Source organism: Sturnira hondurensis, unplaced genomic scaffold (assembly GCF_014824575.4).
Source record: "Sturnira hondurensis isolate 20B ecotype Veracruz unplaced genomic scaffold, ASM1482457v3 Scaffold0010812, whole genome shotgun sequence".
In the NCBI taxonomy this organism is placed as follows: domain Eukaryota; kingdom Metazoa; phylum Chordata; class Mammalia; order Chiroptera; family Phyllostomidae; genus Sturnira; species Sturnira hondurensis.
Genome location: NW_028083443.1, coordinates 2,006,510 through 2,033,425, shown reverse-complemented (window position 1 = coordinate 2,033,425; position 26,916 = coordinate 2,006,510). Strand labels below are relative to the sequence as shown.

General features: G+C 35.9%; 1 protein-coding gene and 1 pseudogene across 1 annotated transcript in view; one reads left to right on the top strand and one right to left on the bottom strand.

The window, feature by feature from the left end:
* The window catches only part of MYCBP2 (MYC binding protein 2), a 264,592-nt gene that overhangs the window by 27,708 nt on the left and 209,968 nt on the right, over nucleotides 1–26,916 (top strand). Inside the window, exons 2-5 of the mRNA XM_037059374.1 lie at nucleotides 3,057–3,132; nucleotides 17,518–17,733; nucleotides 22,902–23,055; nucleotides 24,522–24,718. Coding sequence (XP_036915269.1) covers nucleotides 3,057–3,132; nucleotides 17,518–17,733; nucleotides 22,902–23,055; nucleotides 24,522–24,718 — 643 coding nt within the window. The remainder of the gene's footprint in view (nucleotides 1–3,056; nucleotides 3,133–17,517; nucleotides 17,734–22,901; nucleotides 23,056–24,521; nucleotides 24,719–26,916) is intronic.
* Nucleotides 8,843–11,253, bottom strand: LOC118996104 (DDB1- and CUL4-associated factor 13-like; annotated as a pseudogene).

Genomic DNA, 26,916 nt, shown 5'->3' with positions numbered 1-26,916 from the left:
TTCATTACTACCCATAATTCTTTCAAATCTCATGGGCACGGGGTTCTTTTTGTGAAAAGACTAAAAATCTTATAGGAGGAATTCCAGACATTCTTCATTAAGCTTCTTTTTGATAGGGGGTTTTAAGTGCTGAATCATGAGGAATTTCAAGGTGAATTGTGGATGTGTAAGACTGGTTTCTAGAATTTTTCTTTTATCTGTTCATTCTCAGATATTATCAAAAGTTTACTTAAGCTTAGTTCTCAAATACAGTTATATAATGGGATGCTATAGTAACATGTAGCATTTTTGTTTTCTAATGTTGAATATGAATTTTCATATAATTTTAAATTTATTACTGGCTCCTTTGAACAACCCTCTACTTCTGAAACAATCCAAATTTATGAAGAACACAGTAAAGTCAATTTAGGATGTTTTGGGGCAAGTTGATTCTTCAGCTGGTTTACATTCAGGAATTAGTGGGTTCAGATTCATTTGAATTGTTAGAATTTATTAAATGTTGAATGCATAGAAAGAAATATTTTATTTTAGGAATACATGTGAAGTCATTTGAACTTTCAAGAAGTCCATTAAACAAAGCAGACAAAAATATTGGTGTATATTAGTGAAAATTTAAGTTCATGATAACTAGTTTTCAGAAAATGAATCTTAATTTGGATTTACATACTCATATTCTGTTTCTCTGAAGTTTCGTTTTGAGTGACTCTTGATATTTTTATAAATTGTATAGAAGAGTAACTTTATAGAATTGTAACATTTCACAGTTACATACTCCTGTTGCTCAAATAACTGATTTTAATCACAAAAACTTTAGTATAAAGGGAGGTTAGTTTCCTAAGCCATATATGAGATATATTTTCATTAACTTATTTATTCATCTGACATTTCTTGAACATCCATGATGTATCAGGCACTGATTCAGGTGCTGAAATTATGGCTTTGAAATAGGCCTTCTTCATTGCTCATAGTTGAATAAGATTGTGTAAGCAGGCATATCTGTTCGTGTGTAGCATTTGGTAGCTATCGATCACTCTCTTTACCTTTGTAGCTTACTATCATGGGGAAACCTCATCCGTGCACATGGTTTCCATGCCCTTCTGTGCACCAAAATCTGCATAAAATAATTCCATGGATACCTCCTTAATGGACATTTCTGGCTAGGGGTCCTTTAATATTTGGTGTCTGTATGGATCAGTCCTTGGTCCTCTCCCTGTGTTACTCTTTGAGTAAGGCTTGTAGCTGTAGCTCTGGACTTCCTTCTTTTCTACCCTTTCTTTCCCTTCTGTCCTACTTCTCTTTCTCTCAAAATAGTATTGAGTTCCAGGTCTTTTTCTTGGCGAGGAGGCTAACGAGAGACACAGCTTCTGCAGTCTCGTATTTATCTTGTTGAGGGAGTGATGCATTAAACAGATAATTCTCTATATAGTTACAGTTGTAGATTACACATGAAACACAAGTATAAAATGCAGGGAGAGTGTATATTAGGGAGCTAATCCAGTCTGGGACATTCCTGAGTATGGCACATAGATACTGGGACCTCAGAGATGAATAGTGTTTAGCAGGAGATGTGGGAGAGAATTCCAGTAGAGGGATAACCTTTGTAAAGCCTCATAGGAGCTTAGCAGATTCACACAATTGAAAAGGATGTCTTTGTGGCTGGAGTGTGATGAACAAGTTGGAGACAACTGAAAAATGAGGCAGGAGAGACAAGCGGAAAGGTCCGATCTTGGTAGAGGATATGATAAACCATGTCAGTGCCTTTAAACTTTATTCTTAGACAATTGAGAAGGTATTCACCAAATTTTAAGTGGAAGAATTAGCTATTCAGATTTGTGTTGTTAAGTGTTGACGGGTCTTTTTATGTGAAGAATGGATTAAGGGGGGCAAGTATAAGAAATGAGATATGAAGCTTTTGCAGTAGTCCAGGCAGGTGATGGTAACTTAGATTATTGGCATCACAGCAATAGAGATGGTGTGGACAAATTGAAGGACTATTTATGAGATGTATTCATTAATTGACAAGATTTTGAGGTTCTTTTCATTTCAGGAATGAAATCGAAGGATCGGGAAAATTTTTCATATGCTTGTTCACACCTATCTTGTTAAATAAAAAAACATCTTGAAAATCAAACCATTTTTTCCCTTATCAAACTAATTCTTCCCCTTGTCTTCCCTATTTTTCTGATTGACATCGTTACCACTAAGTGACTACAACTTCCACTAAATCGGTTACCAAGTGCCATGGACTTGACTTCTATACCATGTAGAAGCTCTTCCTTTTCCTCTTTCTATCCCTTCTTCTCCTCCTCCTACTCCTCCTCTTCACCTTTTGTATTTATTACAGCAGTAACACTCTCTTGCTTTTCATCCAAGTGTCTGAACTCCTTGAGGCAAGAACTGTCTTTCTACCATGTATCTTTAGTACCTAGAAGTATGTACCTCAGCATGGTAGACTAAATGAAATTAAAATGTTTTCTGTGACTCTTGTTTCTTCCACTCTAATTCTCATTATTTTCCACATTTTTCTCAAAGTCTTTTACAGAGGTTTCTTTTTCTTTAAAGAATAATTTGGTGTTAGGGTTGTAAGGTAATGAAAAACCAGGTACTGGTGTGAGTAGTGTATGAGTTGGCGTTTTCTTACAGTCATTCATTGAAAATAGAATCCTGAGCCTTTTGCACTGCAGCCCTCACTACAAAGAGTAGATTTTTCTGGGAGAGGAACATAGTTGATATTTATTAGCATCCCCATTGTTGAATAAAGTTTAAAACCCCCCATTTGATGCCTTTAAATTTTTTTAATTTATTAAAGTATTGGCAGATTTCAAATTTTTAATCATTTCATGTGTATTTCTCAGATATCCAGTATTGTGTTATTTCATCTCAGTAGCTACATTTTATAGTAGTATTCTTATATGTACATATAGAGTATACTGTTTCATAGAAAGAAAGTTCATAGAATAAATATTCATGTGTCTACTGTAGAAGTACTTATTTTTAATAGCTTTGTATGTCCTAAGTAGACTTCCATAATTTTTACATGTTTTTTATGTTTTTAGGAATAAGAAAATTTTAAATAAGAAGAAGTTGAAAAGAAAACAGAAGAGCAAATCAAAAGTCAAGACAAGAAGCAAGGTAAACTGTTGGCAATTTATGGGAATAAGGAGTTTTTCATGTAGTGATTTGAATTAAAATGCCAAGATTAACAAGGTGTGAGTGTAAGCATATGAGGGGGGACTCCTCCTAAAAAATGGAATCTTCTGGATAGTGGGCCCCTTGTAGTACAGCCTTCCCTGGCTAGGTGAGTATTCTAGGAACCCATTTATATCAATGTACCAGCTGGCGTTGTTGTGAGAGGCTGTATTTAGCTTCAGTGAATTTTTTTTGAAGACTCATTCAATATGTTTGCCCATTTCATGATGGAAGATTTATGGGTATACACTGTGCTGAGTCTTCAGCAGTTTTTGACCAAAAACAGCATGGCCCTGTGTCCCACCCTCCCCGATCACCTGATCTTGCCCCAAGAGACTGTTTTTTGTTTCCATGGATAAAAAAAGTCCTCAAAGGGAAACATTTTGCCAATGTGAAAGAGGTGAAGAAAAAAAAATGGCAGAAGCACTAAGAGGCATCAGAGTCATTGAGTTCAAAAACTATTTTTGAACTGTGGAAAAAAACATCTCAATAGGTGTTATTGCATCAAATGGAGATCAGGGTACTTTGAAGGTAGCTGAAATTTAAACATGTAAGAATAAATACACAATTTTTTATAAATAAATTCTGGGTTTGGGGTGTTCCCCCTCATAGTTAGCAGACCATTTCACTTTTCTGTGCTCAAGTAATTTTTAGAAGCCCTTTATTATTTAATTACACAGTTTAGCTTCATATTTTTACCAGTAGCCTGTAAGTTAATATCTAGATTCTAAAAATTACTGTTTTTTATCTTTGATTTGGGGGGAACATAAACATTTTTTTCTTTTTCACTCTAACTACTTACTACTGTACTGTAGTGCAATAGTAAAATTTTGGCTTGTGAATTGGGACTTGAATTTGGGTTTATCACATGCATATGCATGTGTGATGAATTAGGGAGCATCATGGTGCATCTATGTTCTGAGATTCTTTTGATTATGGGTGGCTGTGCAAAAGAAAATAAATACAATATAGAAGATTTTAATTAGATAGGACCTCAGCGATCAAGGATCTCATTTTCCATCTAATACAGAAATCCTTGCTGTAAAACCATCTAGTTTTTTCATAAACATTTCCAAGTTCCAGATTCCACTTTCTATAAAAGAGTCTTTCTTTTTTGAACAGTACTAAGAAGCCTAGACATGAAGAAGATAGGAGTCAGAAGTATGCCTTTTGAACACCTCCATTTGTGGTTAAAGAAGCAATAGCTTAGCTTGGCCTGTGTATCATATTTAAGTTGTAGAGACAATTGTTTCCTGCTCTTTTAAGTTAGTGTTCTTGCTATTGTAACTGAGAGAAATCAACTTCAAAGTAGTAAACAAGCAAACAAAAATACCCCAATAGGATAAGGGATGGAATTTTTTTGGTGGCTCTGTCTTGAGACACAGCTGGATCCAGGGATTAAATAATTCATTAAATCTATATCTTCATCTCTTGCTTCTGCTTTCTCTTTGTGTTGGCTTATTGCAGCTATTCTGTGTGTGGGCTGCTGGCGCTCCAACGTCATTCATTAAACTAAGAGACTGTCTTTTCTACTGGTTCCAGCAGAAAGTCTTGGGTATGATATTTTGATTGACGTGTATCATGTGCTTTGACCTTGGGGGTGGGGTAGTTTGGCTAGAGGTGAGCTCTCTGATGAATGGGAGAGGGGTGGTTACCCTCAGGACAATATTGCTGGGTGGTCAGATAAATTATATATTTTCACTATGTCACCTCTTATAACTTCTGCTTCTAGGTAGAAGATAGGAAGTAGAGAGTATTTTTGATATACTTACTATATATAAAAACCATTAATAAATATGTACCCAACCTGTACCCCCTTTCCACTTTTTTGGAGTTATGTGCAGTATCACAGTATGGGAATCTTGAAGATCTTTTTAAGTTCTTTTAAGGTTTCCTTTGGTGATTTTCCTAAAAGTGGTAGCACACGATATCCAGGATGAGGTGGGGAGTCAAGTCTTTTGTCCCTTTGAATTCTGTTTCTCACTTTGTGCCCTTAGTAGTTCAGCTCTCTTATCTAGGCCTCAGGTTTTCTATCTGCAGTCTGGTTTCTAGGAGCAGTTGGTGATAAGAGTGATATAAAAACTTGCATCCTTTTAGTCTTCAGATATTAATTACAGGCTGGTTATGCTAGGTATTTGGGATAGAAAGATGAATAAGAAACATTTCCTGCTCTTGATAAGCATATAAAATAGTAAAATTTTGTTAGTCTTCTTGCCCTCTATCATTGTTTTTGGACTATTTTTCATCCACCCATATTTAAAATGGGCTTTATTCCCATATTATTTAAAAACAAACATTTCTTTTCATCAAAACTAAAAAAGCCACTTAGCTAAATGGCACTGTCTCCTTTTTCCTTTCTGTCATGACCCCTCTTCTCTCCTCGTCTGTTAGGCATCTCCTTCATTCAGTTTCCTCCTTATTCATCTTAGATACCACAGTCTTTTTGGAAAAACTCTTGTTTTGTCTACTGTATTAGTTTTCTGTGGCTGCTGTAACAAATTACACAAATTTGATGGCTTAAAACAACACAAATTATCTTATAGTTCTGCAAGTCTGAATTTCAAAATGGATCTCACTGGGCTAAAATCAAGATGTCAGTGTGTCTGTATGCCTTCTGGAATCTCTAAGAGAGAATTCATGTTTTTTGCTTTTCCAGCCTCTAGAGGCTGCTTGCATTTCCTGGGTTGTGCCCACTTCCATTGTCGAAGCCAGGAGTTGTTGGTTAAGTCTTATGCTGAGTTACTCTAACACTTTCTCCTTGTCTGACTGCCCTGGCAGTCTTTTTCCTTTATAAGGACCATTGTGATTACTTGGGCCTGCACAGATAATCCAGAAAAATCTCCCCATCTCAAGATTTAATTTAATCATATTTATAGGATTCCTTTTGCCACGTGAGGTAACATATTCACAGATTTCAGGGATTAGGAGACATGTATTTTTACAGACCATTTCCTTTCCTCCATGTATATTTGTTGGACTCATCTTACAAAATGAATACAAATCCAGCTCTTTTCTCTTTCGCTGCAGGTGAGTACCATGTGCTGCAAAAGGGAATTTAAAAAGAGCTAAATGATACCAGTACACATTCAAATGGACTTTTTATAGTCAGCCTGTCCTTATTTTTTCTGGTCATATGGGTCTCTCATTTCAAAACTTTGCCACTCTTCTCAAACCTCTGGTTAATCCCACCCTCCAGCAAATGCCTTCACTTTCCTACAGGGGCAATCTAATCTATCATACAGGAAACTTCTTCAACATCCTGCTACCTAACAAGTCTGTCTTAGGTCAGTATCCTTAATAGCAGAACCCGAGACAAGGATTTAAAGTGAACAGTGGGTGAGATTTGAAGGATAAAATCAAAGTTCTCATAATTTCCATCATCCCAAGGGTTTCCTCATCCTCTGCTCCATTACATCTCTGCCTATAACCCTGTCTCTAGGCAGCCACAGATATCAGCATAGTGACTTTGAGTTGTGTCCACGTAGTCGTACATAATAACAGTTTAATCCATTTTTTGCTAATTAGTATTCCCTCTTATGGATATGTCTTGATTTGTTAATCCATTCACCCATTGGACATTTTTGTGTTGTTTCCAGTTTATGTCCATTGCAGATACAGCTTCTGTGAATATTTAAGTAGTCTTTGTGTAGATACATGTTTTCATTTTGCAGGGGAGGGGTAAATAACCAGGGGTAGAATGATTAGGCAGTGTTTCCTTCAGTGAGTTACCAGAGGACTCATTAGACTCAAAAGCAGTTTATACTGATGCCAAGATTTAGTACAACAAAAGGTAACGCATAGCAGGCATCGGGAAAAAGGAATGTTCTGAGGGTGTCTCGGGAGCTATGGTGTAGGCTGCCTAGTTCTTCCTTGGACACGCTTTCTCTCGGGCAGTGAGTACAGAGATAGGTGTGGAATGCTTCCGCCCAGGAAAGCTCATTCGGGGCAGGATCTGAGCATTTTTAGGGGGCTCTGCTCATGTAGACATATCCTGCTGTGCAACCTGCCATGACAAGTGAGACTCAGGTGATTTCACATAGTATATCACAGATTGAAACAGGTTTAATCTTGATATTTATACGAAGCAATCAAACAAGCCAGTAAGCATGGTCCATTTTTCCAGCCCTATATAACAGAATCATCAGTAACTAAAAACAAAGAAAACACTAAAGGCCACATTCCCAAGGGTTGACCAAAGGTCAGTCATGGTTCATGTATTTCATGTATTTCTGTCAAGAAATACAAGGAATGAGCAATCATGCCTGCAGTATGAACTCTTTCCTCGGAGGTAACATGGTAGATGAATGTTTAACTTTTGAGAAACTGTGAAACTGTTTTTCAAAGTGATTACTACATTTTACTATTCAACCAGTATTATATGAGAAAATCCAGTTACTTTATATCTTTGTAAACATACAGTATTATTAGCTTTTAAAATTTTAGTCACCCTAATAAGTATTCAGGGGTATTACTAATAATGTAAACATCTTTAACTCACCTGTCTCTAATGACTAATGATGAAAACATCTTTCCATGTGCCTTTACCCATTTATATTTCTATTATGTAATGCCTGTTAGATTTTGGATCTCCTTTTTGTAATTGTCTGTTTTATTATTGAATTGTCACAGCTTTTATATATTGTGGATACAAGTTTTTTGTCAGATGTCTGCATTGCAAATAATTTCTCCTGGGGCTTGATTTTTTAATATAATGTTTTAGAAGAGCAGAAGTTTTAAAATTTTACGAATATTATTAATTGATTTTTCAATATGACTTGTGCATTTTTTTGTCTCAAAAAATCTTTATCTACCCTAAGGTCACAAAGATTTTCTTTTAGAGATTTTATAGTTTTAGCTGTTATTTTAGGTCTGTAATCCACTTCAACTTACTTTATTTTTTTGCTGAGAAAAATGATGTTTTGTTATTTGACCATAAATTATCATTTATGAAAGTTACATAAATGTAAAAGAGTCTCAAAAAGCCAAATATATGGAACGGAAAATACATTCAATTGAAAAACGTACTGACATAACTCTTCTACATGTGTGTGAAGTTCTAGCAAGAATCATTGCAATAATTACTCAAAGTAATATTAAAGGTAACACAAAGAGATGTTTGGTCTTATATGTCAATTTAACCATATAGTGTCTATAATAGGTCAAATTAAAGTACACTTGCAGTTTCTAACAGTAAAAATAAGTTTGCAAATACTCTGTATACTGCAATGGAATGAGAAAATAGATCAAGGATAAAATGTTGGACAGTCTTATTGATTAGGCCACTTTTTAAAGACAGTGTTTCAGGGCAGCTAAAATGAACAACAGTAAAGGCTTACACATACAAAACAAAGCTGTTGTACTAGGGCCAGTACAGCTGGCCCTTGAAGAATGTGGGGCTTAGGAGTGCCAACCCACTGAGCAACTGAAAATCTGTGTAACTTCAGTTGACCCCCTGCATTCATGGATTTCCAACCTTTGATAGAAAATACTGTTTTGGTCCAGTGTTGGTTCAATCTGTAGATACACAACCCAGGAGTACAAAGGCCCAACTCTGTATTTATTGAAAAAAAAATGCTGCACTTAAGTGAATCTGGCCAGTTCAAACCTGTGTTGTTAAAGGATTAACTATATTTTCATTTGTAGAGTTCACAAATCAAAACATAATGATAATTATACATAAGTATTGGTAGGAATACACCAAATATTTCAAAACTGCCACTATGTATTTCTTTTTCTCCGACACAGTCGTCACAGATCTGGGCCTGCTGTGTATGATTCACTTCCTTTTGTCCATGAGCTTCTTTCAGGATGCTCTGTTCTTGAATCTGACTGTAGATAGATTTTGGTAGATGTCAGTGATGAGCGATACATTTTATATGAGGACGATGCTGAAGTTTCTCTTTCAACTTCTGGTTAAAATCTTCAGCTGCCTTTTCTTGTGATGTAAACACACCCAGTTTTTCAGAAGCATTAGCTTTCCATAGATGACTGTTCATTTCATCAGATCTATACATCATGTACTTGCTGTCAAAAGTCCATTGTACACAGCTAATATGTTGCATTCTCTTTGTGTGATATACTTCCCCGCTTCTACTTTTGTCCACATGAAAGATTTGAATAAGTTTATCAAAATGAGCAGACACGAACTCTTTCCCAGTTGGAGAGTAGTCCACGTCAAGCACCACAGATGTTATCCAAGTGCACCATCCAGTGCATGCAAAACAAAAGTATGTAAGTTGTAATCTTCATTTGCTGCAGAAAAATGAAAGTTTCCATAAGCTTCCAACAACTTGTATTTGTTCTCATCTAAGATGACCTTTTTCAGAAGAGTAGCTTATTTCATATCATACAGTACTATATTCCTGTCAGAAGCACAGCTTCCCAAAAGAAATGTCTCAGTTGGGTAAAATTTAGTACTACTCATACTGTCAAATGCCCAGGTCATTGAACATATAGGACTAGTCCCAAATGTCTACTTGCTGTTCACATGTGGCAAAAATAGCTTCTTTCCAGTGCTGATCAATTCCTGTATACATGTCTTTTCTAATAATGTATGTAGTGGTTCTTCCTCTTCTCCAAAGCCTGGTGCATCCCTCTCCATTGCCTCACCATTTTGTCATCAACAACAGTAAAAAAAAAAAAAAAGAATTCCCATGAAAACAAGTACATATTCCTCATACAGAATGCTCATATGCTTGTATGGTATGGATGCAGTTTGATTTGGCCAAGTTCCAAATTCTAACCACTCCATCACATGCCCCAGAAAGGACAGTGGCCAGGCTCTTTGGGTGCTTTGCCAAGCAGTTGACTCTATCTCAGAGACCATCCAGAGAAGCAAGGAATGGTTTTGCAAATACACGTTCCAGTTTGGTAGCACTTAAAGTGCTTATTTGTTCTTGTGGGACCTCGAAAGGATGTAAGGTTGGATCACAGTTTCTTGGAACTCTCCATAAATGCCACTTGGCTTGCAGACGTAATTGTCCAGTTTCTGGCTCAGCAGCATCTTTACCTTTATCCTGGTTGCCAGTTCTTGCTGACTCTATGAGTGTTTTCCTCTGGGTTCTGGTTACTGCCCCCTCCCCTTCAAGTTAATTTTTATATGTGGTACGAGATAAGGATTGATGTTCATATTTTTCCACATTGGTATTCAGTCGTTCCAGCATCATTTCTCAAAAAGACTTATTTTTTACTGTTGAATTGTTTTGTCATTTTTGTAAAAAGTCAGTCGACCATATTTGTTTGGGCCTATTATTGGAATTTGCTATGTATAGTTGACCTATATATCTATCTATCTATATACCAATACCCTACTATATTATAATAGTTTTGAAATCAAGTCATATGTCTTTCAACTTTAGCCTTTTTAGAAAAAAATTGTTTTATTAGCTTTTGATCCTTTATATTTCTGTATATTTTTAAATCAGCTTGTAAATTTCCATTTAAAAAAATCTCTGGAATTTTTATTAGGGTTGCATTGAATCTATAGATTTAAGGAATAATGTTCATTTCACTGAAACTGAATCTCCTATCAGTGAACATGATTTATCTCCCCATTTATTTGTCTCCTTTAATTTTTCTCAGCAGTATATTTTTGGTTTTCAGTGGATAACTTTACTAAATTTAACTAATTATTTTATATTTTTGATGTTATTATAAATGCTATTATTTTAAAATTGTTGGTTTTCAATTTTGAGGTGATTGCAGATGATTGAGATGTGAATGCAGTTAGAAATAATACAGAGAAATCTTGTATACCCTCCATACATTTTCTTTCATTGGTAAGGTCTTGCATAGTAAACACAAAATATGTCACATAGAACATCACAACCAGGATTGACTCTACTGATCTTATTCAGATTTTACCAGTTTTACTTTACATGTACTTGTTTATGTGTGTGTATGTGTAGTTCTGTGCAGTTTTATCATACATGGGTCTGTGTGACCACTGCTACAGTCAGCACATACAACAGTCCCATCACCAGGATCCTTTGTGCCACTCCTGTAGCCATAGACATCTCCACCCTCACCCACCCTCGCCTCTGGCAGCCACACGCTGTTCTCCATTGTGCGATCATGCAGGATGTAACCTTCAGAGGTTGGCTTTTTTCCACGCAGCACAGTTCCTTGAGATTCATCCAAGTCAGTACATAGAGCAATAGTGTGTACCTTTCTCTTTTTTTTTTTTGCTGAATAAACATTCTTTGTTATGGATATACCAGTTTGTTTAACCATTCACGCCCTAAAGGACATCTCAGTTGTTTCCAGCTTTTGGTTACTTTGAATAAAGCTTGTGAATATTCATGTGTTGGTTTCTGTATGATATAAGGTTTCATTTCTCTGGTATAAGTGCCCAAGAATGCAGTTGTTGTATTGTACTGTAAGCACGTTTAATTTTGTAAGAAACTGCCATACTTTTTTCCAGAGTGGCTGTATCATTTTACATTCCTATCAGTAATGTATGAGAGATCCAGTTTCTCCACAGTCTCACCAGCATTTGGTGTCACTATTTTTTATTCTAGCCAGTCTGATAGGTATGTAAGATATATACATATATAACTATGAATATTCTTACATATATGCTCTCATTTTGTTTTAATTTATATTTTCCTAGTGATTCGTGATACTGAATCTTTTTTCATGTGCTTATTTGGCTTCTGCATATCTTCTTCAATGACATGTCTGTTAAAGACTTTTGACCATTTTTTAACTGGATTACTTGTGTTTTTCACCACTGAGTTGTGAAATTTTTTTTGTATATTTTAGATGCTAGTTCTTTGTCAGATAAGTGGTTTGCAGATATTTTCTTCCAGACCATAACTTTAACACTATTATTTTTAAAATTATATTTTCAGTTTACTTCTAGTGTATACAGGTATTGGGTTGGCCAAAAAGTTTGTTTATTTTTTTCCATTCTGCGGCTTCAGTAGCACTTAGTTGTCTTTAACTTCATTGAAAACAATTTTATTAGATTATATTGTGACAGCTGTAATAGCATGCACTTAAACAATTGGTGAATTTTTGTACAGCCATTTAAATATTAAATGTGAATCACAGGAACAAGTATAAAGGACACATGGACAAAAACTAACAGGGGTGGAAATGGGAGGGAGGTGGGGAGCACTGGGGGGTGGGCTGGGATGAGAGTAAAAGACAGAAAAGTGTACTTGAACAATAATTAAATAAAAAATAAATAAAGTCTGTATTTTCTAATGTAAAAATAAATAAATAAATAAATATTGAATGTGGAAGGAGATATGCAACATTTTTGGCATATTATGCTTTTTTAAAATCATCATACCATGATTTTATTTTTTATTTAATTTTTGTTGTATTTTTTCCATATTACCATTAGGTCCCCTTAACTCCTCTCCCCTCAGCAATCACCACGCTGTTGTCTGTGTCCATGAGTCCTTTTTCCTTTTTGCTCAATCTTTCCCCTCTAAAACCTCTACAGTAGCTTTCATTTGCTCTCCATCTGTGAGTCTGTCGCTGTTTTGTTTGTTAATTCAGTTTGTTCATTCCACATATGAGTGAAATCATATGGTATTTGCCTTTCTCTGACTGGTTTATTTCACTTAGCATAATGTTCTCCAGGTTCATCCATATAGTTGCAAAGGGTAAATGTTTCTACAGCTGAGTAGAATTCCATTGTGTAAATATCTCTTAGCTGTTTTATCCACTCACTAATTGATGGACACTTTGGCTGCTTCCACATCTTGATGATTGCAAATAATGCTACAATGAACGTAGGGATGCTTTTGTTCTTTTGAGTTTGTGTTTTAGGTTCTTTAGGGTATATTCCTAGAAGTGGGATTGCTAGGTCAAAAGGCAGATACATTTTTAATTTTTTGAGTTATGTCCATACTGCTTTCCACAGTGGCTGCACCGGTTGCCTTCCCACCAGTAGTGCACAAAGGTTCCCTTTTGTCCATTTCCTTGTCAGCACTTGTTGTTTGTTGATTTATTAATGACAGCCATTCTGACAGGTGTGAGATGGTATTTCATTGTGGTTTTAATTTGGATTTCTCTGATGATAAGTGGGTGACATTGAGCATTTTTTTTCATGTCTATTGGCCATCAGTATGTCCTCTTCTGAGGAATGTCTATTCAGGTCCTTTGCCCATTTTTTCATTGTTTTTGTTTTTTGGAACTACTTTGTACATTTTGGATATTAACCCCTTATCAGGTGTATTATCAAATCTGTTTTCCCATTCTGTGGGTTGACTTTTTATTTTGTTGATGGTCAAAACAGCATGGCACTGGCATAAGAACAAGCACATACTACATGCTTTGGACCATGAGACTCACCTAGGTTATTTTATTTATTTACTTTTATTTGTTGTTCAGGCACAGTTTTCTGTCTTTTACTCCCATCCCAGCCCCACCCCCACCCCCAGCCTTCCCCACCTCCCTCCCATATCCAACCCCCTAGTTTTTGTCCATGTGTCTTTCATACTTGTTCCTGTAAATCCTTCCCCTTTTCCCCTGAAATTCCCTCCCCTCTCCCCTGTGATCACTGTCAGCCTGTTCTCTATTTCAGTGTCTTTGGTTATATTTTGCTTGTTTGTTTGTTTTGGTGTTTAGCTTCCTGTTAAAGGTGAGATCATGGTATTTGTCTTTCACCACCTGGCTTATTTCACTCAGCATAATGCTTTCCAGTTCCATCCATGATGTTGCAAAAGGTAGGAGCTCCTTCTTTCTTTCTGCTGCATAGAATTCCCTTGTGTATATGTACTATAGTTTTTTGATCCATTGATTTACTGATGGGCACCTAGGTAACTTCCTTCACTTGGCTATTGTAAATTGTGCTGCTATGAACATTGGGATGCATAGGTTCTTTTGGATTGGTATTTCAGGGTTCTTAGGATATAATCCCAGCAGTGGAATTGCTGGGTCAAAAGGTAGATCCATTTTTAGTTTTCTAAGAAAATTCCATTCTGTTTTCTATAGTGGTTGTACCAGTCTGCAGTCCTACCAGCAGTGCACTAGGGTCCCTTTTTCTTCACAACCTCTCCAGCACTTGTTTGTTGCTTTGTTTGTGATGGTCATACTGACTAGTGTGAAGAGGTATCTCATTGTGGTTTTAATTTGCAACTCTCTGGTAGCTAACAATATTGAGCATCTTTTCATGTGTCTCTGGATCCTCTGTATGTCCTCCTTGGAGAAGTGTCCTTTGCCCATTTTTTAATTGGGTTGCTTGTTGTCTTAGAGTAGAGTTGTGTAAGTTCTATGTATATTTTGTAGATTAAACCCTTGTCTGAGGTATCATTGGCAAATACGTTTTCCCATACAGTTGGTTCTCTTTTTATTTTAATACTGTTTTCTTTAGCCATGCAGAGGCTTTGTAGAGATCCCATTTGTTTATTCTTTCCTTTAAGTCCCTTGCTCTAGGGGACATACCAGTAAAAATGTTGCTGCATGAAATATCTGAGATTTTCCTGCTTATGTTCTCCTCTAGGACTTTACTGGTGTCATGGCTTATATTTAAATCTTTTATCCACCTTGAATTTATTTTTGTGTATGGTGTAAGTTGGTGCTTGAGTTTCTTTTTTTTTGCACGTAGCTGTCCAGTTCTCCCAACACCATTTGTTGAAGAGGCTATTGTTACCCCATTTTGCACCTAGGTTTTAGAGGAGGAAAATAGGGGTAAAATATTGAAGCAAAAATGTGGTAAAATATTTAATAACATAAATAACATAATATTTCACCAATGGAAATGTAAATAGAACTCAACAGAAGCATTAACAACTATTATTCCTCCCAAATTGGGCCAGGGGCTGGGGGGTGGGGTGCATCTTACAGTCCGAAAAATACGGTATGACAATGGAATGGAATAGAGAGCCTGGAAATAAGCTCACACCCTTATAGTCAATTAATAGCCGATAAAGAAAGCAAGCACATATAGTGGGCTAAAGAGGGTTTATATAATAAATGGTGTTGAGAAAATTGGACAGGTACATGCAGAAAAATGAAAGTAGACCACCTTCTAACACCATACACAAGAATAAATTCAAAATGGCTCAAAGACTTAAATGTTAGGCCTGAAACCATAAAAATCCTAGAAGAAAACCTAGGCGGCAAAATCTTGGATATTGTTCATAGAAATTTTCTCTTGGATGTATCTCCCCAGGCAAGGAAGGAAAAAAGAAAATACAAACAAACTGGACTATGTCAAACTTAAGTTTTTGGCACATTATGCTTTATTATTTCAAGAAAGGTAAAAATGCAACTGAAATGCCAAAAAAGATTTGTGAAGTGTATGAAGAAGGAGATTGTGACTGATCCAACGTGTCAAAAGTGGTTTGCAAAGTTTCTTGGTACTCTTGACATTTTGGCCAAATAATTATTTACTGTGGGGCTGTCTTATGCATTGGAAAATGTTTATCAGCACCCTTGGCCTCTACCCACTAGAAGCCAATAGTGGGAGTTAGTGGACATATTCAAAATAACCAAATCAATAAAGTTACTGATGAAAATGAAAATGTGTCTTTTATTTTATGAAAAAAACTAAGGGGACTTTTTGGCCAACACAATATATTACTCTTTTTTTTTAAAGATTTTATTTATTTATTTATCTTTAGAGGGGAAGGGGAGGGAGAGAAACATCAATGTATGGTTGCCTTTCGTGCATCCCCTGCTGGGAGTTGGCCTGCAGGGAACCGGCCTGCAACCCAGGCATGTGCCCTAACTGGGAATTGAACCACGATCCTCTGGTTCGCAGGCCCACGCTCAATCCACTGAGCTACACCGGCCAGGGCTCTCTTTTTTATCTATAATTCTGGTATCCTATGACTTTGCTAAATCTGTACCTTATTTCTAGTGGGGTTTTTTTGCAGACTTTCTAAGATTCTTTACGTGTTCTGCAAATAAAGGCATTTGTTTTGTAGACTCTTTCTTTCTAACTGTACTTATTATTTCTTTTTCTTGGCTTGTTGCACTAGCCTGTCTATTACAATGTTAATCAAATTGCTTAGAATAGATATCTTCGCTTTGTTGCCAGTCTTAACTTGTAAGCATTTTTTTTACTATCATTAGCTTTAGTATTTCATAGATACCCTTTATCAAGTTTTAGAAATTCTGTTTCTAGTTTACTTAGACTTTTTATCTAAGTCTAAGTCTGTCTACATCTGAATGGGTATTCGATTTGTGTCAAATGCTTTTTCTATCTTTATGTATAATATCTTAATATTTTTTTGTCTTATTTTTGTTGGTATGGAGAAATTATACTGCTTTTCCAATGTTGAGCCAGCCTTGTGTTTGGTTTGATTATGATCAGTTATCTTTTTATGTATTGTTGGATTTGGATTGCTAATATTTACTTTTTAAAAAAATATCTCTAGAGGATATAGTCACACATTATATGTAAATTAACTTTAGTGTATTTTTTATTTAATAAAGAGTACTCTGGTTTTTGCCAGTCATTTATAGAAGGGTAGAATTTTTTGAGACCAAATGTTTTTGGTACTTGAGGTGTCATTTTATTTTTCTTGGATACTTCCTAAAATATACTAATTGTTAGAATTTTTTAAAATTAATTAATTAATTTTAATTGTTGTTCAAGTACTAATTGTTAGAATTTGGATTTGTAGAATATCTTAGAAGAGTTCTGTAAATTTGTAATTTAAATATATAAAAGTGTTGTTGTGGTCTGATGAATAAAATGCTGGGACGAGACAAAAATTATTTAGTTTAACAATTAAATTTCTAAGCGTGTGATTTTTTTGCATTTACCAAGACTGATAGATAAGAAAGAACTTGAGGAAAGTGTATGTTCATAATCTGCAAAGAAGTTGAGGAAAGCATATGTTCATAATTTGCAATGGCATTACCATTATTTGAATGAGAATGAAATTCAAAGAATTAGCTAAAATTAAGGGTGTTTTTTTTTAGCTCTGATACATATTTAAATCCCTTTGTCTACTTCTAAAAGAAATCAGAATGTAATTCAACATTTGTGGAAGACTCAACAATACATTTGGTGTCCCTCTGGAAAGCCCGAAATTAATATCCTTTGATATTGTATCAGTTAAGCTATGTTGGCTCAATTCCTGTCATGGGATAAAAGGGTGTTTTTGTTCAGTTCTTTGCCTGCTTCTTTCCAGCCTTCGTCAAGTTGGTTATTGCTGTTACTCAGAAAGTGGCAAAGTATGTACAATAGGAAGGGTGCTATAAGTTGACTCAGAAGACTGAGATTGTTTTTGCTTTGCCAGTTACGTGGCTTCTGCAAGTCATCCAGCATGCCTAATTCTAATCTTCCATTTTTTATTTAAAATGTGAATTAATGATGGAAAGGAATATGAAATTGAAATATTTTATCTTGTTTTTCAGTTTGAAAACTTGGAAAACACAGTAATCATACCAGATATCAAACTACATAGCAATCCTTCTGCGTTTAATATTTATTGCAATGTACGTCATTGTGTTCTGGAATGGCAGAAAAAGGAAATATCACTGGCAGCTGCATCTAAGAACTCAGTGCAGAGTGGAGAGTCAGATAGTGATGAAGAGGAAGAATCCAAAGAGCCCCCTATCAAGCTTCCAAAGGTAAGTCACTAAGATTCATTTAGGTACATAACCTACCAGTGTTTAGGCTATAACACATATTTGCATTGCTAAAATCCTCTGCTTTTCATAAGAATGTGCACTAAAAATAACAAGGGTTAGGAGTAAAAATAGATCTACAGCAGACAGGGAAAATTCTATGCAGCTTTATAACCGGAGTGCTAACAGAGTCAGTAATTGGTTAAATGAAAAGATATTGCACAGTTGGAAACAGCCAGTTCTTAGACTGGTTTTACTGAGTATTAAATAAAATATCAGGCATTCTTAAGACAGCATTATTTTTTTCATTCTCATCCAAGGTCATTCTTTTTCGATTGCTTTTAGAGAGAAAGTAGGGGAGAGAGAGAAAGGGGGAGAGAGAGCGAGAAACATTGATGGGAGAAAGAAACATCAATTGGTTGCCTCCTGCAGATGCCCTGACTGGGGATGGGACCCTCAGCCTAGTTATGTGTCCTGACTGGGGATCAAACCCACAGCCTTTTGATTTATGGGACGATGCTCCAACCAACTGAGTCACCCTGGCCGGGGTCTTAAGTCAGCATTTTTAAGCATGATCGATAGTATCTAAAGATGGAGAGTCAAAGGGGCTTTCAAAGAAAATCGGATAGCCCAAATAATACAGTTTTTCATCGAGTACTGACGCATCAGGAAAAAGGGCACACTGTTTGAGAACATCAGTAGTGGAGTCAGACTGCCTGGGTCCAAACACTCACCAGTAAAAAATACTAGCAGTGTGAATCTGGGAAAGTTATTCGACCTCCGTGTCCTCAGTTCTGACATCTCTGAAACTCCAGGCATCTCAAACCCTACAGACCTCATCCTTTTTTCTATTGTGTCAATCAGTTCTTTATGTCCCACAATTGGCTGCCAAAAGCATACACTGTGCCACTTCCCCACCCAGGCCGTAACCTGGAGCATTCTGCTTCTCTCTCCTTTCTGCATTTTTATTTATTTTTTATTTGTAAAGGTTATTTCTACCAAATATTTACTTTATATGAAAAAATTTAAAAACAGTATAATTTACTCTCTAGTAATATGTAAGTCTATGTTTTCCTCTTGAGCTTTTTAAAACATATTTTGAAAGTTTCAACATTAGAACTAATACAAGAACTTGTTCTAATGGCAGAGACTTAATTATTAAATCTAAGTGTGATGCAATTAAACTTTTTATGTTCATACTTGTTAGTGAAATAATAAAATTACTTTTGTAAATATATGAGTTGAGAGCAAAATAAAACTTGAAAGACTCATTAGGTCATTTTTCTTTGGCCAAGTATGTTTTTATCTCCCTGTTCCTAGCAGTGGTATTGTACTGGCTGTATCAGACAGTTGTTTCGATTTTGTGTTCTTTCGGTTATAATAGGGAGCCTCAGGATTTAATTATTTGAAAGCAACAGTAAGGATAAAATTCAGTAAATGTACAAAGGATTCTTTTCTGAAGATAAGTGGAAAAACTTGTTCTTTGGTAATTATAGTTTATTATTGAAAGTATCAAACTTTATTGTGTTATCTGATTATTATAATGAACGACTGTATTTGAAAGTTACATTTATTAATTTTGCTATTTATAGGGGCAGTACATATTCATTGTAGATAATTTGAAAAATGCAGAACATTTTTATAAAGAGGAAATACGAATTAAAAGTTTGAAGTTATTTTTAAAACCCTATTAACCAAAAACTACCCACCATGAACATTTTTGTAAAGATTTTTATTTATTTATCTTTAGAGGGGAAGGGAAGAAGAGAGGGAGAGAAATATCAGTGTATGGTTGCCTCTTGTGTGTCCCCTGCTGGAAACTGGCCTGCAACCCAGGCATGTGCCCTGACTGGGAATCGAACCATGGTTGTTTGGTTCCCAGGCCCGCGCTCAATCCACTGAGCTACACCAGCCAGGCTGAACATTTTTATATACACCCATTAAAATATATGTATGCACAAATGAAATCATACTGTATTTGAAATGCTATATACTTTTCTCCTTATGCAGGGGTGCCTGACCTTTTGGTGTTTCTGTGCCATACATTAAATGCACAAACACTAATGAAAACAAGAAAATCTCATAATGTTTTAGGTAAATTTATGATTTTGTGTTGGGCTGCATTCATACCCATCCTGGGCCTCATGCAGTTCATGGGCTGTGGGTTAGATGTCCTGCTTACTTTTTTCTTCCTAATATTGAGGGAGCGGGAAGTAGAGTGTGTTCTCATTGACTATAAGACAAGCTTCTAAGTGTAAAGTGCAATTTTAAAGTTCATACATGTGATAAAAAACTCTCAGCCAAACCTCAGAAAAAAACGTATTTCATAACATGTTTTGTTCCTCTGTTTAACAATTCAAAACTAAATATGATTGGAAAACTTGAGGGTGATTTTTGTTGCATATTAAATACATATTACTATTTTGGAAATGAATTCGTTTTCTCCCTTAGTAAAAGGAAATCTACAGTGCACTTTAAGATACAGGTAATTAGTGAGAATCCACAGTGGTTGACTTAGACACATGGGTAATTCTCTTGTCACAATCAGTGTGACCAAATGTTTTTGGGTCTGTCTCACCAAAACCAGCTGGTGCTCTGTGCCTAGGCAGCCTACCTGAGTTGCCTGTTGTCATGTGTTTATTATTAAACATAATGAAACAAACTTACCAAAGAGACAACTCAGAAACTTGTTCAGTAAGTAGCCTTACTGTTTTGGGGAAAGTTCAGTACTTTATTGCTATAGAAATCTTACTTATATAAACAAACCCTAGCCAAAAATGTCATCTTTGTTGCACTTTTTTTTGAATAATGAAATGTCAGGATTGGTAGTTGTAGAGTAAGTAATGTTAAAGACCGATAGGGTGCAGTAGTCTCGCATTCACCTGAGAATGGAGCCCTGTGTTCTGTACTTATAAGATATTTGACTTCAGATTTATTTCCTGCAAGTATATAAGCAGATGGAAAACTTGGACAACATGGTTTTATTTTCTAATGTATTCCAGGAAAATAAACTATATCAGATGGAAATTTTTCATTGCTTAGTACATTTAATTAAAACACTCTATAAGCATTTTTGTAATATTAGTTGTAATCAAGTCTGCTAGGATGTTAGATAACTTCTTTAAAATAGCTCTACTAGTTATTTTGACTTCTCAGTAATATTTATATTCTTCAGAAAGCTTGCAAATGATAATCAGATCTGCAGCTGACTTGCCTGCAAGATTTGACCCTTGTCTGGAAAATATATTTCTGAGATGCAGTAGTTTTTAGCACCCAGCTAAGAGAGTAATTAAACAAATATTTGTTATGTGCCAGGTACTAAGTTAGTAATGGGAGATATCATTGTTAAGACAAGCTTTCCATGAAGAGACCGTAAGAGACCACAGTTTAATTGTGAAAATGTAAACAAAAATAATCAGTTATACTGTAACATAATAAATACTATTACAGAGGTCTGTACTGGGTAAGAATTATACACAAGGCTCATTTACCCTGTTATATTATAAACTCTTAGAGAACATGGTTCAGTATATCATTATATCTCCTTTAACAAGGTGTAAAAATAAGTGCTTAAGAAATGTTTATGTAATATATGAGGTCTGTCTGGAAAAAGTCCAACCATTGTTAGTATAACGAGAACAGTTTGCACAACATTGATGTAACCTGGCAGCCATAGAGAGTGGACTGGAATGCACATATGTGAACAATGACGCTTCACTGTACTAGTCAGTGGGGACAGTAGATGCACTTGAGTGAGCCTGTGTACTGTGTGGCCATCGAATTCAAAATGACTGAATGCATAGAGCAACGAATGCGCATCACATTTTTCGTTAAGCCTAAACATTCCTCCCTGGAAACTATTCAAGTGATTCAGAAGGCTGCAGCTGTGGGCAGCTGGTGATTGGCAGCTTTATCGTGACAATATGCCTGCTTGCTTGTACATTATGTCTTGTGCAGAGTTTTTTGGCAAACCATCAAATCATGCAGGTGACTCAGCCCCACTACAACCCAGATTTGGTACCCTGTGACTTCTGGCTTTTCCCCAAACTAAAATCACCTTTGAAAGGGAGGAGCTTTCAGACCATTGATGAGATACAGGAAAACAGGACGGGGCAGCTGATGGCGATTGGAGAACTGTGTGAGGTCCCAAGGTGCCTACTTTGAAAGGGACTGAGACACCATTGTCCTATGTACAGTGTTTCTTGTGTCTTCTTCAATGAATGTCTGTTTTTCATATTACGTGGCTATATACCTTCTGAACAGACCTCATGTATGAATTAATGAACGTACCTCAGTAGAGAGAATATTCTTCCATTATTATGTGTAATAAAATTAATGCTTTGATGAATTTATACTAATTATTCTTTAACTTTTTATGTTATTTTTTGAATAATTTGACACCTCATGAAAATATCATATATGTCATGGTTTGAGAAGTAGCTTTTTATTAACTATTGTTATATTCATCCTCTGAAAGTATCTCTTTATACTAGTTCATCACCTTTCTCTCATTCTTTAGACTTATCTTTTGTTAGATGCTGAGTCAAATGGTATAGGTCCTGAAGAGGAGTGATAAGATAATTAAATAAAGTACAAGTAGTGGTGATCTTTCAGCCAGGCAGCTTTAAATTCTTTTCATGATAAATCCGAATAGAAGAAGGGACACTGTTTATAAATAATAATATGATGATTACGCCATTATAGAAACGATGACGATGAAAAGCTCCTCTTTTAATCTTTTCACCTGTGTGCCATGTCGACTTTTCCTCTGGGTGTAGGTAGTAATTAACATGACAACAAAAGAATGCTGATTTTTGTTTGAGTACATACTTTTATAAGTTAATGTTTTTTTTCTGAGAAAGTACAGTCTAGTACTTAGTTCAGTGTTACAAATAATTTTCATAATACTTTATTATGGCTTCATTATGCTAAAACAACTTTTTAAACAGTGCCACTGTTTCTTAGCCTTATATGTAACTGGGTGGTTTTTCAAATCTGAATCCTGAAGTAAACATACTGGTCCTTTTTTTAATGTGTTTTTTTTTGTTTACGCTTTTTAAATACTCTGACAATAATCACTTGCGGTGGAAGTAAGCCACAGCAATTAAACTGCCTGGGAAGTGTTACTAGTCTACATGGTATAAGGTATAATTTTTTTTCATCCTAAATAGATCATTGAGGTTGGACTTTGTGAAGTTTTTGAATTGATCAAGGAGACACGGTTTTCTCATCCGTCCTTGTGCCTCAGGAGTCTCCAGGCCCTGCTTAACGTGCTGCAGGGGCAGCAGCCCGAAGGCCTCCAGTCAGAGCCGCCGGAGGTCCTAGGTGAGAGCTCAGCCGCATCGAAGCCTTTCCTGGAAGCAGCTTCTCTTAAGAAGCGCGTATAGCAGCCTGCATTGCAGTCTTTGCTTAATTGTGGTACTGAAACAGGGATAAATGTTAAGGTATTTTGCTATGAGTTATGGTTCAAAAGTTACAGATATATTTTGATTATTCTGATGACGGAGAAATAATACAGCATAAATCTTTGGTATCCAAGTATAATCATCAAGCCTTAGAGTCAATAGTCACTGTTAACTGAAATTGTTCTTATTAAACCGTTGGTCAAAGTATCTAATACTGATGTTCTTCAGCTTTACATGTTACTCTGCACAGTTAAAAAGATAGGAAAAGGGGGACCAATACTGCCAACCCAAAGAGTACAATACATTTCTAAACAAAGGGCTGTTTTTTGTAATCATCATAGATAAAAGTCTGTTTTTGTCATAGATAAAGCTTCTGAATTAGTAGCACCTTCCGTTAAGTAAAAATCTTTGCTTTTTAAATTTGTTTTATTTTTTTTTGTTTAAGATTTTATTTACTTATCTTTAGAGGGGAAGGGAAGGAGAGAGGGAGAGAAATATCAATGTATGGTTGTCTCTCATGCCTCCCCTGCTGGGAACTGGTCTGCATCCCGGGCATGTGCCCTGACTGGGAATCGAACCACGATCCTTTGGTTCGAAGGCCCGTGCTCAATCCACTGAGCTGCACCAGCCAGGGCTAGAGTTTTATTTATACTTGCCTTTCATGCTATTGACTTAGGCTCAACAATATTCTGTAAGCAAGATAGGAGCTCTTAAGAAATAAAAATAGAGATGGAGACATAATTTTGAAATTGGCTAATTCCCTTTCTCCAGTGCTAACCGGGGGTCTTTGAAGAGACTGGATTTTTATTAAGGAAAGCAAGGCTCTGAGATAGGAAGAAAAATGACTAAAAAATACTGTGCTAGAATGTGGAGGTTTTCTAGGGTATAAAATGAATTACATATCTCTTCTATGAGTGTGAACTGCTAAGCTAGCAATAAAGCCAGTTTATATTAAAACAAATTATGGCATGTATTTTATTGCTTTTTGCAAATAAATACATAATTTTCTGGAAAATTAACATTTCAAGAAGCTTGTATTCTTCCAAGTTTAAAGGAAAAATAAGTGCAAGGAGCAGTCTGTTACTTGATAGGATATTTCTGGTGTTTGTGAATCCCTCAAGGAAAGGTTCTTTGAAATGACCTTGGATAGATTCCACATCTTCATTTACAAAAATGAAGAGTTGAACTAAATGTTTCCTAAGGTCCTCTTGATATAAATATTCTAACTTTAGGGGTAGAAAGGGTAACTAGAAAGGAATTAATGTGAAATAAGTATTTGAGCTGCCATAAATATTTTTTATAATTAGGCAAGGTAAAAATAAACAAATATAATGTGTAATGTTCTGTCTTTTAAATGACCATAATTGAATTCTATTTTATTCACAGAGTCTCTCTTCCAGCTTCTTTTGGAAACCACTGTTCGAAGTACTGGAGTGAATGACAGCACAGGACAGTCTCTGACAGCACTTTCCTGTGCTTGCCTCTTTAGTCTGGTGGCTTCTTGGGGAGAAACCGGGAGGACACTTCAGGCCATCTCTGCTATTCTCACTAACAATGGCAGTCATGCTTGCCAAACTATTCAGGTATTTCATATTTCAAGCTGCTTAAACAGTTGTAAGATGCTGAATTGAAATTTCATCCTGATTTTGTCATTAGGAATTCCCTGCTTTTTCTCAGTCTGTATAATAATTTGATCTTCCCAAGGTTGATATATAAATAATGTACCGTATTTGAGCTAAGCTACCTGTGTGTTTAACTCTGTAGCACTAAAGGTAATGAAATGAAATATGGCAAAAACTCAAATCTGAACTTAATTTTGTATCAGTAGCATAGCCTCATTTTTCTTTGTAGCGTCTTGCTCTTTCCTCCCTGCTTCCCGTCTTCCCCTAAATTTTCAAGTATAGAATTTCTTCATAATTTCTGAACAACATTTTTCTGTTGAAATAAAAACATATGACATAATTCTACTATATTTTTGATAGATTGAGAGTTTAAAGTAGGGTAGGATAGTTTTTCATGAATTGATTTTGTTCCTGAGTTCCTTCAGCTTTGCATGTTACATTTTAAGCTTTTAATATTTGTGGAATAAGCTCTTCATCACTGTTAGTGGTGGGAAATATCATCCTCCTTCTATGTAAACTTGATTTACTTCTTTTGGACTGTTCTGGAAATTGAGTAACAACTTACAGTTTTAAGTCTCTGTTGCGTGCTTTTCTCTGGCCCCTAGGACAATCTCCAGAACAGCCTCACTCCTGTTATTAGCAGGCCAGCAATAGCAAAAACGAGTGTAATGGGTCATTTTCTGTGACTGCGTCTGTGATACTGAACTCTCCCTGTCAAGCAGGAGCGGCCCCTTACCCTAGCTTTCTGTCCTTGCTCTCTTCCTCTTTCTGACCTGGCTGAAATTCTTTTTTCTCTCTCTTGATCCTTAATTGTTCTGAAGTTCCTCTATGTAGTGGCTTTCAAAACACGTTCTGCCGCTGTGCTTTAAGCATTCGGCAAATTTCAATTTAAATATTTGCTGAAAATATACAAATTCTTCTTAAATTTTAATAAAATAATAAACATTCTGATATCATATACCAAATTTTAAAAGTATAGTGACCGTAAATATATGAGCTGCTTAGACATCCATATGTTTTTTTTTCTTTTTGGCATAGACATCCTGGGGGATATGAGGTAAAATTTAAGTGATGAGTTGAAATGAGTCAGTACAGAGGATGGAAGTGTTAGTCTTGTGGGTGTGGAGAGAGAATGTTCTTGGTAGCCACATGCTAAGGCATAGAGAGGTAAGAATACGAATGGAATGTTGAAGGCTGAAAAAAGTTTAGTATAGTTGTAGGACAGAGCGTTGTCAAATAACAGAGTCAGCGCTTGATTGCATATCTTCCTGGGTGCAATATTATGATCAGGCACTTGGCTGCACAGAACCACTACATTCCCTAAGTTAACAGCCGAGGGTCTCTATAGACCTGCCTCATCCCTGCATCTACAGCCGCAGCCCAAACACCACATTAAAACCAGTTATCGTAGCATGGCTTACAGTGTTCATGATTTGGCCCCAGTTCCACCCGCCAGCTTCACTTCAAATCTCTCTTGGCCAGTGTATGGGTGGAGGGAGAAAAGTTTCCCTGTAGAATGTGTAACTCTTAACGTCTCGAATTGTTTTGACATCCAAAAGCACATTACTTATCTTGTTCTAAAAAGCTTAAGCTGAGAGTTTAAAGTAGGCTAAGGGTGGTGATACTGCTAGGGGTTTTATTGAAGGAGATTAAACTCCTTTCTGGAGGGATGAGCTCCAGACTTCAAAGGCTTCCCACAGACAGAACACTACTGCATCTACGTAAGCTCACAGACAAAACGCAGTGGGAAAAAGGCACCATGGCTGAAAGCTAGTATAAACAAATATAGCAGAAACAATTCTGCCAAGTCTTTAGATAATGAAATTATTGGATATAGCATAAATAATATATATACTGATTTATTTCTTATGGTTAAGATAAAGTACCAAAAATATGATTAGGGAATAAGAATATAAAAGGCAATCAGACAAATCAGAAAACAAACTAAATTGAACTTCTAGAAATGAAAAACCAAATCATTACAACTAGAAATGTAAAGGATGGGTTAACCAGTAGGTAATAAAGGTGAAGGTAGAAATAGTGAACTGAAATAAATGCTGAGGGAGAAATCATTCAAAATGTAGCACAGAGACACAGAAACTGTGAAAAATAAAGGAAACATGGACAGAGAATGAGAAAGTCTAATGTGACTTCTCAAA